Source organism: Ipomoea nil, unplaced genomic scaffold (assembly GCF_001879475.1).
Source record: "Ipomoea nil cultivar Tokyo-kokei standard unplaced genomic scaffold, Asagao_1.1 scaffold3069, whole genome shotgun sequence".
NCBI lineage: Eukaryota > Viridiplantae > Streptophyta > Magnoliopsida > Solanales > Convolvulaceae > Ipomoea > Ipomoea nil.
The window spans coordinates 2,454,751-2,469,328 of NW_017619497.1; the positions used below are offsets into that span (position 1 = coordinate 2,454,751).

The 14,578-nt window shown below is 35.5% G+C and overlaps 1 protein-coding gene across 1 annotated transcript in view; it reads right to left on the minus strand.

Moving 5' to 3' along the window:
* LOC109164750 overlaps positions 1 to 13,739 on the minus strand; it is an 86,318-nt gene extending 72,579 nt beyond the window's left edge. Inside the window, exons 1-7 of the mRNA XM_019313299.1 lie at positions 13,437 to 13,739; positions 12,999 to 13,177; positions 12,755 to 12,854; positions 12,504 to 12,671; positions 11,193 to 11,609; positions 6,736 to 6,821; positions 6,145 to 6,196 (exon numbers count right to left, since the gene is read on the minus strand). Of these exons, the coding sequence (XP_019168844.1) occupies positions 6,145 to 6,196; positions 6,736 to 6,821; positions 11,193 to 11,609; positions 12,504 to 12,671; positions 12,755 to 12,854; positions 12,999 to 13,177; positions 13,437 to 13,739 (1,305 nt within the window). The remainder of the gene's footprint in view (positions 1 to 6,144; positions 6,197 to 6,735; positions 6,822 to 11,192; positions 11,610 to 12,503; positions 12,672 to 12,754; positions 12,855 to 12,998; positions 13,178 to 13,436) is intronic.
* Positions 13,740 to 14,578: the final 839 nt, after the last annotated feature.

The window sequence follows — 14,578 nt, forward strand, 5'->3', positions numbered from 1 at the left end:
GATAAGAGCTCGGTTTTGTGTGACTCTGTGATCGAAGCCACCACATGGTCATACTTCATCGGCATAGTTCGAAGAACTTTCTCAACCACTGCACCATCTTCAATTGTATCTCCGTATAACCTCATCTTATTCACCATATCAATAAGACGAGTGAAATACGCATCTACTGTTTCTGTAGAGGTCGTCTCACAATTATCGTACAACCTTCTCAACGACTGCAACTTAGACTTCTGTGCCTGATCAACTCCTTTGTGTGACACATTTAAGATGTCCCAAGCTTGTTTTGCTGTTTGAGCACGAGCTAATTTCCCAAAAATGGAATAATGAACACCTTGGTGAATCTGACCCAAGGCCAATTTATCTCGCCGTATAGTGCCTGCATCAGCTCCTTCGGGTAGACCGTGATCAACAAAGCTCCAAAGATTTTGAGCTTGCAAATGTGTGGACATCATAATTTGCCAATAATTGTAATCGAGTTTCACGTCCAATTTGGGACCCGTCCATACAATATTGAAATTTGCAGCCATATTTCACTACAGAAAATATCTCGGGGTTGAAAGATTGACTGGCTTTGATACCAAATGTTAGATATATTAAATATAATATATCTATATTATATATATAAATAAATATTATATATATATATATATATATATATATATATATATATATATATATATATATATATATATATATATATATATATATATAATTGAGAGAAGAGAGAGAGGAATGAATAAATGTTTCTTCACTTGATTGATGAATAATGAATGAAGAATAACAATCTATTTATACTAAATAATAATTAACTACTTAAGTTAAACATTAGGACTAATGCAATCATGCCTTCATCCATACTCCATGTACTGCGCATGTATTGCAACATTTCCACCTTTAACACACACGTACCCACTAATGCTTATTGCCTATATGCCTTCATTGAATTGGTTTAACATTATAATAATAATATTATTATAACATTTTGAAAATAAAAAAACTATATTCAATAAACTACATAAGAAATTGTACTTGCCTCATTTTAAAGTATTCTGCTCTATTGGACATAAGAAATGATCACTGTTTAAAACAGTAAAGGGAAGAGGTAGAAATGATATTTTATTTCATGTTTCATATTCTTGGTTCTCCATATTACAACCATATATATAGGCATAAAGAAAGCTTTTGAAAGGGCATAATAAATGCTAAAAACTACTCCTCTTCTCAAGGCTACAACTTCCTAGAGTAGAGTAAATATGGCTGACTATTTCCAACACTCCCCTCAAGTTTCAAGAAAGGGGGACTAGGGGAGTATTGCCATCAACAACCATCCATGTTTTGTTCTTTCATCGCTATGGGCTTCTCTTTTATCGCTTTGGCTATCTTCATGGGCTTCTCTTTTATCGCTTTGGCTATCTTCATTGCTATGGATCATAATTCATATGCACCCATTTGTTGTTCCTGTTCCATTTCACCTTTACTACTCTTGATGAAGGTTTTTTGACATTTGTTTTAGAGTGTTTGTGTCACTGTGTTATCTTGATGTTGTTCATGTTCGAATCCATCCTTGAATCTTTCATCTTCATTCCAAGGGTTGTGTAGTTTTTGTGTATAGCACTATAGCACTATTATCCTCTAGCCGAATTTAATCTTCATCTGTAATTTTGAGTTAGGTGAAGTGTTTGTTTTAATTCAAGCATGGAACTTCTAGATGTTCCAGCTTGAGGGGAGTGTTGAATAATAGGAAACCTTAGTCCTATTACTATTAGGAGTGGGCTTGATTTCCTATTCCAAATAGGAGTGCGTAGTTTAACCCAATGTTCCCATAGTTCAAGAAACGCAAAGAGACAATCTATTATTATTAGCATAATCATATATTCTCTCTTTCTTTGTTTTCTCACATATTTTTCTTCTGTTTAGTCACACCCACTAGGCTTTTCAATCCCCCTCAAAATCAACACACTAGTTGGAAAGTGCAATAATGTAGTATTAACCTTTTATGCAGTGTTTTTGGGTACACTTATGGTGGATAGGATTTACTGCTGAGATACCCCAAGTTCAACATATGTCTAGGGATGCACTGGTTGCGTGAAGGAGAATATGATACTAAGTTTCTAATTTTTTATTTTCTTGGGGTACATTAATTGAGGAAAGGATTTACCAGTAAGATATCCTATACCACTAATACGGTAATTATTCTTCCCAAAAGATTGATCCCCAACCCCAAAGACCCCACAACCTGGCCCGACAGAGCATCTGGAAGGATGTAAATTATGGTAACTCAGCTGAACATAGAGGCTAGACCTTTGCTTACTGTGCACAAGGAGTCCCCCTCACTTTGAGAGATAGAAGAGAAAGAGATAGAAGGAAACTTGGACAGAATTTATTTTTTTAAAAAAAGAAAGAAAGAAAGAAAGAAGATATGCTAACTCAAATTTTCAAAATTTTAAGTTTTAATAGAATTCAATAAAGACATGCAAACCAATTGCAAACTGAAGTTGAAATGCTTAGCAAACTGAACAAATAGAATCACAATCCATCAGGTTTCAGGTTATTGTTGTTGGAGTGGCATCCAGTAGTGGTACCTGAGGAAGTTGAAGCGCAGATGGTCCTACTACAGATGGTACAGAACCAGCATTTTCCACCTGATCATTCATGAAAAATTAGACTGTTATCCATTAGAAGGAAACCCCCTCCCACAAACACACAGACAAAGAAGAATATTCATCATATCTCAATGTATAATGGCAAGTGACAACATAAAACAAGCAGATGCCCAAGAGTTATGCACACTGCTCAAATCTAGACAGAGTATTAAAGACTTCTTTAAGGACAAATGCTTCTATGATTTTAAAATTATTGCATCTATTTACTACCAAACCTTCAGCTGACAGCAGATAATAGATAACAGCGTTTTGAAGCTTGAGAACATCAACTCAACTAAACTCAACCAATCCTAACCTAGTTAAGTTCAGTTATATGGATTCTGTTTCTCTATTTCATTCTCATTAATGCTACATCAGTCATAACTTCTTGCAATAGTATGTCTTTCTTAATGTCTACTCCCTTCACCTAACTTCTACAACTTCCAACTGCTCATTCTATCCATGGTCAAGCATATGCATGCTGAATACGCCCACATTATCTTAATCTATAAACATCTTCAAAGGAAACGCCACAGGAGGAAGTCAGCAAGTTTTGAAAAATACACAAACACATAGATACCGTGTTTTATCCCTCAGGAACTTCATGCAATATTGAGCCAAGTACTTTGCAATAATCATCCAAATTCATGTTCATATTTGTCATTAATTCTAAAAGACAAGGCTTCAGTTTGGCAGCACACTTTTCCAAGACTTCTTTTCCCAATAGCGTTGAACAAGGTGCAGTAGCCTAGATAAAAACATACCTAGTTAATCAAATAATTGAAAACAATGTTTGGAGATAGCATCAATATTTGCATAGTGATTATTACCAGAGTTCTCTTTCTGAGGCTATCAAGAATGGACACTTGAAAATCTAGTGAGACTTCATCTCTTTCTTCTATGAGCTGAGACATGATGTCTACCATGTATCTTAATACAACATTGGTATGGTTGAAGCTTAATAAAAAGTTAAGGGTCAATTCTATAGACTCATTAAAGAGTACAAATGTACAATATAGCAGAACATTATACTATAGTGTGTATGCTTCCAAGGAAACTGACTTGGTGAAAATATCAAAATTATACGCTATATGATATGAATTAGAAAATACCTGATGATAAAGAAATGCTGAATTGGAGTTGACAGAGAATGATCGATTTATATGCTCATTTATGCGCGGTTGTACAATGCTGTGTTTGTAATCCTGTCTGGATTCTTATGCTCTTTGTGTGATTAATTCCATTCCATACCAAACAAATTCCATATGTGCTTTTAAGTCGCGCTCTGAAGAATCAATTGCCAAAGAGCGGATTTGTATTTTTGTTTTTTGTATTTTGAGGAGAAGGGCGTTGGAGATGGCCTTGATGAGCCATGCATTGAAATAGGTTTGTTCATTCTGCAATTGCAGCTAGTTCATCACATCACAGTTGACTCTCCTTGCCTTGAGGAGATCCTTCGTTGGGAGACAGTTCACGCACAATTGCCAGAAAAAAAATCCTCACCTTTGGGTTCACAAAAAAATTGTTATGCTGTGCACGCATGGTGCACACGGTTGCAAACGACGTCGTTTCACTATTGTGGAGTAACGGTGCCGTTAGTGACACCATTTAACTCCACCAATCATTTTTTTAGGGAAAAGGGTCAAATAGACCCTCAAACTATTGCTCAAAAGTCAATTAGGCCCTCCAACTTTTTAAAGATGCAATTACACCCCTAAACAATGTATTTTGATGCAATGAAGCCCAAATACAGGTAATGACCTGCTATCCCAGGTCATTACAAATCCGGCGACATTCTGGCATATTTTCAGGTAAAAAAGTGACCGCCGACCGGTCGCTGTTCACGGAGACCCCTCCCGGAGAAGGCCACGCGCCGGAGAAGGCCACCACAGTGGTGGCCTTCTCCGGCAACCCAAATCTGGGTGCCTTCTCCGGCGAGAAGGCCACCACTGTGGTGGCCTTCTCAACCGGAGAAGGCAACCGAGATTTGGGTTGCCTTCTCCGGCGGGTGGCCTTCTCCGGGAGGGGTCTTCGTGACCAGCGACGTCGCCGGTCATTTTTTTGCCTGAAAATATGTCGGAATGTCACCGGATTTGTAATGACCTGGGATAACATGTCATTTACCTGTATTTGGGCTTCATTGCATCAAAATACATAGTTCAGGGGTATAATTGCCTCTTAAAAAAGTTGAAGGGCTAATTGAATTTTGAGCAATAGTTTGAGGGCCTATTTGACCCTTTTCCCTTTTTTTTATTACACATCCATAACTTCATAAATATAAATTCAGAATTGCATAACTACATATTCATAACTTCATAACTATACATTCAGAATTGCATAACTACACATCCATTAACTTCATAACTATAAATTCAGAATTTCATAACTACACATCCATAACTTCATAACTATACATTCAGAATTGCATAACTACACATTCATAACTTCATAACTATACATTCAGAATGTGAAATTATAAAATTATGAACATATGTTAGTTACTAACGACAATTGAAAATGATTTTTTTTTTTTAAAAGTAAAACGACGCCGTCCTCATCTCCCTTCCTCTTCCTCTTTACTCCATCAGGAAGCAAAGTCAGTCAGTTACACGCCCCTGTAAATTGCATCCATGTTATGTTACAAAGAGGCAGTTGGCTAACCAATAAAATCATAGCTTGCTAACTAGATAATATACAATGTGGGAATTTAACTCACTTCTATGACTGGAACCTCTTCAACAAATCATAGCTTGCTAACTAGATAATGTACAACGTAGGAACTTAACTCACTTCTTTGACTGGAACCTTTTCAAGCAATTCCCAGCGCTCACATCTGAGATTCAAGATTTCTACATCATCATCAGTGTATATGACCTACAACAGTACAGTAACAGAAAGCAACTTAGCACATTAAAATTTAAGGAAGATACGAGATTAAGCCAATACATCATGATACAGATGTTTAAAATCTTTCCATGAATGTGATGAAGAATCAATGCATGCTCTGATTGCTCTCTTGAAATAGAGGAAACAAAGACATGATTCCACCACATTTTTAATGTGCTTTAAGGCTTTAAACTATAATTATAGACCTTTGGGGCTTTTCCCTAGCTCTTGTTAATCTAGGTACAAGAAGGCTATGCCCTCTACTTAAAATCTGCTCTCCTGGGCTTGGCTTTGTGTAGTACAACATTTGGCCTCTAAGTAAAAAGATTAGTGTGTTATTGACAAACAAATACAGGAGAAATATCTCGAAATGGATTGGGCAGAAATTAGAATAATGGGAGTTGGTTTATAATTGCCAACATAATGGAGCATGAGTAGTGAAGATGCGTCAAACTCAGCCTAAATATCACTATCCTAGAAAAGCAAATTGTTAGGGAAGAGCATTTGCCCTTTATCTTGGAAAATCCTATTTTTGAAGATAGAAAATAGTATATCCCAAGGGCAATTATATGCAACACATAAAATACAGAAATATCTGCCCGTTGGGCTTATGTACCTTGTGCTTTTCCGTCTTAGGGTTAAAAGAAGAAATCACCCCCTCATAAAACCTGTAAAGAGAAAAGAACAGAAAATATGACAAGAATTGACTCTAATACAATGCGCTTTTTCAACCTAATGAAGCACAGAGAGCTAATATCGCTTCCACTGAGGTTCAAACCCACAACCTCCCATATAAGGGAGCAACTTGGTTCCATTGGACCACAAGGTCCATGGCAGTGCTTCTTAGACTTAAAAGAGCAAAACTTTAAAAATACATATTAAAAGAATAAATCAAAAGTGCATAAGCTACATGTTTACAAATTAAATGCAACAATTTGTATATATTTACCATAGGATTCAAATAATGTAAATGCGATATCTCAAAAGGATTCATCTTTCAGACCTATAACCTTAGGTGTCAAATTTATAAAATTGAATTTGAAGTTAAAAAACACAAGCTGTTAACAACTGAGGGAAATTGTCAAATGTTGTAATCAATGGAACAAGTGATGCTTTCCATCTCAAAAGGTAATAATGGAACAAGTGAAGCGTTCTATTTCAATGGGTACTAAGACAGTCATTCAATTTGCCCTTCTTAAGTACTTACCTTCTATCCCGGGGCCACCAGACTTTGACTTTAGTCCCTACCAACTCTTTTCCATAATCTTTAATAGTATGAAGCTTTTTAGAATCCTGAATATGAATAAAAACCATAAGTGTACACATTTGGTTATTTTGCCCAAAAGAGAGTAATGACATATAAAACAAATAGAGTAAAATGTCATAGTTAGATGCAAAATATCAATGAAATGGCTATACTGGGAAGTTCATAAATTATACATATTTTATTTACTTTATACAAAATGTCAAAAATAAGCAAATTTTAATGAAGACTAATTATGTATTACCCAATTTTCATTAGCAAAATAATAGTACTATATAACATTTGTAGTTGCTAAGAAAATTAAAAGATGTCGCATCTTAGAAATGTAATCTTAAGAAAACTGCATTTCATAAATATGACTTGTGGAAAAAAAAAAATGCCAAGCTCTTCCATAGTCATAGAGGAAGTTGGATTTAGATGAAAAGCTTTACTTCTTATCTCCTACGAAATGCATCAGACATTCTCCCTAATCCTCACCTGTCACAAACATGATTGCCTCCGTAAGGACTTCATATAGAAAGATTTCAGGCAATTGAGCAGAAGTGTTTAAAAATTGGGTTAAAAGCCACATTCTCTAATGCGGATTTTGATAGGATGAATATAGTAAAGTCTTCCAAAAGACACATTAGAGAAATGAAGCTTTAAGAATTCTCATTTCCAAAATGTGTCTCCGGACATTTTTTTTTCTTTCTATTAGTAATCCAAAATGAATTACTCACCATCCCATTTGAGCCCCTTTTACAATTCTCTCAGCCAATTTAACCAAGCTTATGTTTTTATACTAATAAATTGAATTTTGAAAATAAAAATTTATATTCTGGAGTAATAACTAATAAGTATATATTCAATCAAATACATAAGAAATGGTACTTGCCTAATTTTTAAAGAATTATGCTATATTGGAACATAAGAAATGATCATATTAAAAACAACTTTTTTTGAAACAAAGTAGAATGTGACCCTTCTCAAGGCGGACAAAGAGAATCAACTAATATTGTTTCAATAAGTTCAACACACATCTAGGGTTGCACTCATCGGGAAGTGCAATAATATGGTATAATCTTTTATGCATCCATTTTGGGTACACTTGTGGTGGATAGGATTTACCGTTGAGATACCTCAAGTTCAACATATGTCTAGGAGTCACTGGTTGCAAGAAGGATAACATGATACTAAGTTTTTAATTTTTTATTTTTTTGGGTACATGGGGGACAGTGTTTACCAGTAAGAAATTCTAAACCCCTAATATGGTACTAATTAAATCCCAATTTTTCACTACAAATTGTAAGTTATAATAAAGTTCAAGTGTAAATTTCACTTTTGGTCATATGACTATTGGGGTGTTGTCAATTTGAGACCACAACTTTCAAAACTAACAATTTAATACCCTAACTTTTCAACAATTTTAGTCAGCCCCGTCAAATTGTCGCCGAAATCATTTAATTCAGTGTTAAAATGAAAGATAATTTGTAAAGCATTATTTGAATTAATATAGAGGCAGGTGAGATGTGGATAAAAATTGGCGATAATTGGCTAGCAATTTGGCCGTACTGACTAAAATTGATAAAAAATTAAATAGTTACGGTACTAAATTGCTAGTTTTGAAAGTTGTGGACTGAAATTGACAACACCCCAATAATCATAGGATCATAATGAAATGCAATCAATTCAATACGGGATAAGGCAAAGTTGAGTTTTTTGCGATAGCCCTTCACGGTGACGTCGTCCTGACTTCTGAGTAAGATTGTGGTGTTAGTTTTTCAAACAACAGCCAGAGATGCATCGGGACAAGAGCAGTTATCGTGCAAGAGGAAAACAATATTGATTTGGTAAGAAGGAAAAAAAAAAGGGAATTTTGTTGGTGAAAGGAGCCTAGTTTGTTACCATGTGAAGAAAGATACTTGGATTTGATAGATTCAAATGGTTGGTACAACAGAGTATATATACAAGTAAGAAACCTAAACTTTAAAAATATGACTCTTCATATAAAACATTACAATGGTACCATTCCTTTGTTTAAAGCTTGCTTCCTCAAGTGTTTAGTTCTTGTGCTTATATTTTGGTGCTGATTTCGTTGAAGAGATGACTTCTCTGCAAGTCTGCATCATTGGCTATTTCTTTTTCCATCGTCTTTATACGTACAGTCAAACTAGGATGAGATGCCTCACTCTTGCATGAACTCCTCCAACGATTACCCTTGGAAGGCCTAGATGCTTCAAATCTCTTTCTCATAGTGAGATATGTGAAATCAACTTTTCCAACTGTCTTGCATAGGTTCTTGTTCTAAGAATCGCCAATGGTGTTCCATTGTCCCTTTTTTCGATAAATTTTGGTCTTTTATGAAATTTAAAGGATTTTTGGATCCGTTGTCAAGTTTCTTTCCTGAGGGAGTTCAATTTTGGTATTACCGTATTTGCTTCTTCATTTTCAGTGTGCCTTATTTGTTCCCTGAGGGTGTTGAATTTCGGCAATCGGCACTATAATATTTTATGTCCAAAGGCCATTTATTATTTCTCAAATTTCAAGAAAGGAGGGCTAGGGGAGTATTACCATGAACCACGCATGTTTTGTTCTTTCATTGCTATGGGGCTTCTCTTTATCGCTTTGGCTATCTTCATTGCTATGGACCATATGTACCCATTTATTGCTCCTGCTCCATTTCACCTCTACTGCTCTTGATGAAGGCTTTTTTACATTTGCTCAAGAGTGTTTGTGTCACTTTGTTACCTTGAGCTTGTTCATGTTCAAATCCATCCTTGATGCTTTCAACTTCATTTCCAAGGGTTGTGTATAGTGCCATGTCTTCCGACGACATTCAACACTATTATCCTCTAGCGGCATTTAATCTTCATTTGTAATTTTGAGTTAGGTGGAGTGTTTGTTTTAATTCAAGCGTGGAACTTCTAGATATTCCAGCTTGAGGGGAGTGTTGAATAATAGGAAGCCTTAGTCCTATTCCTATTAGGAGTAATCTTGATTTCCTATTCAAGGTAGGAGTGGTTTAACCCAATGTTTCTATAAATATAGAATCTCTATACACTATATACCGTTTAAGAAACATAGAGAGACAATCTATTATTATTAACATAATCATATATTCTCTCTATTCCAAGTATTCTCACATATTTTGCTTCCGCTTAGTCACCACCCACTAGGCTTTTCAATCCCTCACAATCAACACACTCGTTGGAAAGTGCAATAATATAGTATTACCTTTTATGCATTCTTTTTTGGTACACTTACGGTGGAAAGGATTTACTGTTGAGATACCCCAAGTTCAACATATGTCTAGGGGTGCACTGGTTGCAAGAAGGAGAATATGATACTAAGTTCCTAATTTTTTTAATTTTCTTGGAATACATTAAGGGTGTAGGAAAACACTAAAGTCAAAGGAATATGATACCCCAAGTTCAACATATGTCTAGTGTTTGGTAAGTAGGAAAACACTAAAGTCAATGGAAAATGAAGTTGGGTCAATGGAAAATAGAGTCATTTTTATGGAAAAGGACTTCCCCCTTTTTTTTTTAGGGGAAGTCATTTTCCGCTTCAGGCTTCTTCTCCGCTTCTTCGCTTCGCTTCTCGACACCACATCACTTCTCAACATCGGAAACTATTTTCCGACATGGAATCATCTAGTTCTGGATTTCCAAGTCGGAAACCAAACTGGTTTCCGACTTGGAAACCCAGATTTTGGATTTCCAAGTCTGAAACCAATTTGGTTTCAGACTTGGAAATCCAGAATATGGTTTTCCAAGTTGGAAACCATTGGTTTCCGACATGGAAATCCAAAATCTGGGTTTCCTAGTCGGAAACAAGTTTGGTTTCCGACTTGGAAAACCAGATACCCGGAAACCAGATTGGTTTCCTTGACCAATCTGGTTTCCGGCAATTGGTTTCCTTGCCGGAAATCAAACCATTCTCTGGTCTGGTTTCCGACAAGGAAACCAGATCAATGTTATTAAAAAAAAATTAATATTTTTTTTTGGGTTTATATATCAAGTCACATCTATTGTATGTTTTCATGCTAATTCTCTGGAAAATGAACCAAACACATAAAGACAATTTTCTGTTGTGTAGCCAAACACCGGAAAAGAAAATATTTTCTGGAAAATGACTCATTTTCTAGAAGTTATTTTCCTGCTTTCCAAACGGAGCCTAATAGAGGACAGAATTTAGCAGTAAGATATCCTAAACCACTAATATGGTACTAATTAGAGATAGAAGAGAAAGTGGCAAATGGAAATTTATGTTTTAATAGAACTCAATAAAGAGATGCAAACCAATTAGTTATGGGTTAAGGCAATGCAGAAATATAATGATTAGCAAACTGAATAGATAGAATCACAAAGATTACTCTAACCAGAAATCTAGAGAATCTGCAAGCACCATTACAGTAGTACCTTTTCTTTAAGTTTTCTCTGGGCAGACCTAGTCCCTTCATATCTCTTTTGCACGGTGAGATCTGTCTGATTCTTCTTTCGTTGGCCCCTTTTGCAAGGACTTTTTGTGCTGCTGGGGGCTAACACATCAGGCTTAGTCGCAGACTCCTTTCCAGTTACAGCTGGCAAAGCTAACACAATTGAAGTTGCATTAATGTCCAATGAACTCCAAGATTTCTTCTCTTGTTCCTTCTTGATAGTAGGTTCTTCATCAGAGCGTTTGCTTTCGTTCATCCCAAAAGATGCCTTCAATGACCCATCAAGTTCTAGGTTATTGTTATTGTTATTCATTGTTTGAGTGGCATCCAGTAGTGGTACCTGAGGAAGTTGAAGAGCAGATGTTCCTTCTACAGGTGGTACAGAACCAGCATTTTCCACCTGATCATTCACGAAAAAAATGAAAAATTAGATTGTTATCCATTAGAAGGAAACCCCCTCCTCCCACAAACACGGAAGAATATCATATTCATCATATCTCAATGTAGAATGGCAAGTGACAGCATAAAACAAGCAGATCAGATTCCCATGACTTAAATCTAGACAGTATTAAAGACTTCTTCTTTAAGGATAAATGGTTCTATGATTTTAAAATTAAGGGAAAATTGCATTTTTGGTCCTCCAGTTATACTTGTGGTACAGACATAGTCCCTGAGTTATATGCGTGGCCATCTTTAACCCCTAAGTGATGCATAGAGTGGCAATTTGAGTCCTTGAAGGACCAAATCAGCCACTTTAGTAAGTAACAAATTGGTGGTAGAAAGTCCCTGAGGGACTAAAATCGCCACTTCGTGCATAACTTAGAGGTTAAAGATGGTCACGCATATAACTCAGAGACTAAGTTTGTACCATTTTTATAACTGAAGGACCAAAATTGCAATTTTCCCTAAAATTAATGCATCTCTTGACTACCAAACCTTACGCTGACAGCAGATAATAGATAACAAAGTTTTGAAGCTTGAGGGCATAACCTCAACCCAACTCAACCAATCCTAGCCTAGTTAAATTCAGTTATATGGATTCTGTTTCTCCATTTCATTCTCATTAATGCTACATGCCTACATCAGCTTCTTGCAATAGTACGTCTTTCTTAATGTCTACTCCCTTCACCTAGCCTCTAGCCTTCTACAGATTCCAACTGCTCATTCTATCCAAGAGCATACGCTGAACACACCCAAATTATCTTAATCTATAAACATATCTTCTGATCTTCAAAGGAAATACAACAGTAGAAAGACAACAAGTTTAATGAAAAATACGCAAACACATAGATACCATGTTTTCTCCCTCAGGAACTTCATGCAATATTGAGCCAAGTACTTTAGAATAATCATCCAAATTCATGTTCATATTTGTCATTAATTCTAAAAGACAAGGCTTCAATTTGGCAGCACACTTTTCCAAGACTTCGCTTCCCAATATCGTTGAACAAGGTGCGGTAGCCTAGATAAAAAACATACCAAGTTAATCAAAAAATTGAAAACAATGTTTTGAGATAGCATCAATATTTGCATAGTGATTATTACCAGAGTTTCCTTTCTGAGGCTATCAAGAATGGAAACTTGAAAATCTAGTGAGACTTCATCTCTTTCTTCTATGAGCTGAGACATAATGTCTACCATGTATCTTAACACAGCATTGGTATGGTTGAAGCTTGATAAAAAGTGAAGGGTCAATTCTATAGACTCATTAAAGAGTACAAATGTACAATGTAGCAGAATATTATACTATAGTGTGTAACGCTATATGATATGGACAACTAGAAAATACCTGATGATTTTGAGAAACAGTTGGAAAACATTAACAGCTAACACATAGTCAAAATCCAATAGCACCACACACAACCTGTACTTCGCAACCGCTTCAAGAACTCTCAGAGCCTTACTATAGTAGTTACTATCAATGAAATATAACTTTTCAAGGGATGCTATAATCCGATGGAAAACGACCTGAGAACCAAAAGATGATATTTTTAAACATAGATGCACATATATGATATATGTTAGACTGCTCAAGTAGAAAGAAATAATAAATAAATAAATTCCAGACTCAATGAGCATCTCCTCAAGCTCCTTTTGTGATGGAAGAGGTGCAGCAGCAGCAGGAGAAGCCATCATTCTCAGCAAACAGAGTTCTCCCCTTCAATCAAGACTGAAAACCCTAGAACTAAAGAACCCAAATTGTACTTCACTCGAAAAGAGGACCCACAGACACCCAATCCAGCAAATGTAAATCCGGGTAAAGAAATTCTGAATTGGAGTTGACAAAGCGGATAAAGAAATGCTGAATTGGAGTTGACAAAGCCGATAAAGAAATTCTGAATTGGAGTTGACAAAGCGGATAAAGAAATGCTGAATTGGAGTTGATAAAGAACGTAACGAACGGTTTGTGTGTGGATTCCTGCTCATTTTTGCGTGGTTGTACAATGTTGAGTTTGGAATCCGTGTAATCCTGCCTGGATTCTTCTGCTTTTTGCGTGATTAATTCCATTCCATACCAAACAAAATCCATATGCGCTTCTAAGTCGCGCTCTCAAGAATCAACTGCCAATTGTCGCCAAAGCTCTCTGTTTTTGAATTTTTGTTTTGGAGGCGAAGGGCCTTGGAGATGGCCTTGAATGTCTCTGATAAAATATAGTGAAAATTACATTTTTCCCCTTAATATGTTATAGTATTTTTCCTCTTGAATTATTCATACATTTATATTTGTTCCTTCAATTCTTCTAAAATTGACATTTTTTGTTCAATTTTAAATATGTTTTTAGATTATTAAAAATAATAGTAAAATAAGTAAAAGACACTATTTACAAATATTATAATTATAATTTTAAATTATGCTAGTAACAAAATTAATACTTGAATACAAATTTAGTAATAATAAATTATATGTGTTTAAGTCTTAATTCGGTTGTTAGCATTATGTTAAAATTATAATTATGGAGTATAATATGTGTAAATGGTGCTTATTTTTGCATTTATTTTTATTCTCATATATAAGCCAGTTTTCAGTAGGGATGGCAATGGGTCGGGTGTGGGTCGGAGAGGGCTACATCCATCACCCGACCCACCTTATATTTTCTTCACCCACCCCCACATCCAACCCGCATCGCGTGGACTTTTTCAGAACCCACCCCCACCCCCACCGGGTGCGGGTGCCCACTACGGGCACCCACCACTTATCATCTTATTATGTTTTTTCAAAAAATAATATTTAAATTATTTACACATAATTAAAAAAATAAAATCTATTAGTGATACTAAAACATAAATAGTGGAAATATTTAAATATAATAACTAAATTGTTAATTTTTAAAAATAAACTTAGTAGTTTTGATATAAAAAATAGTAAAA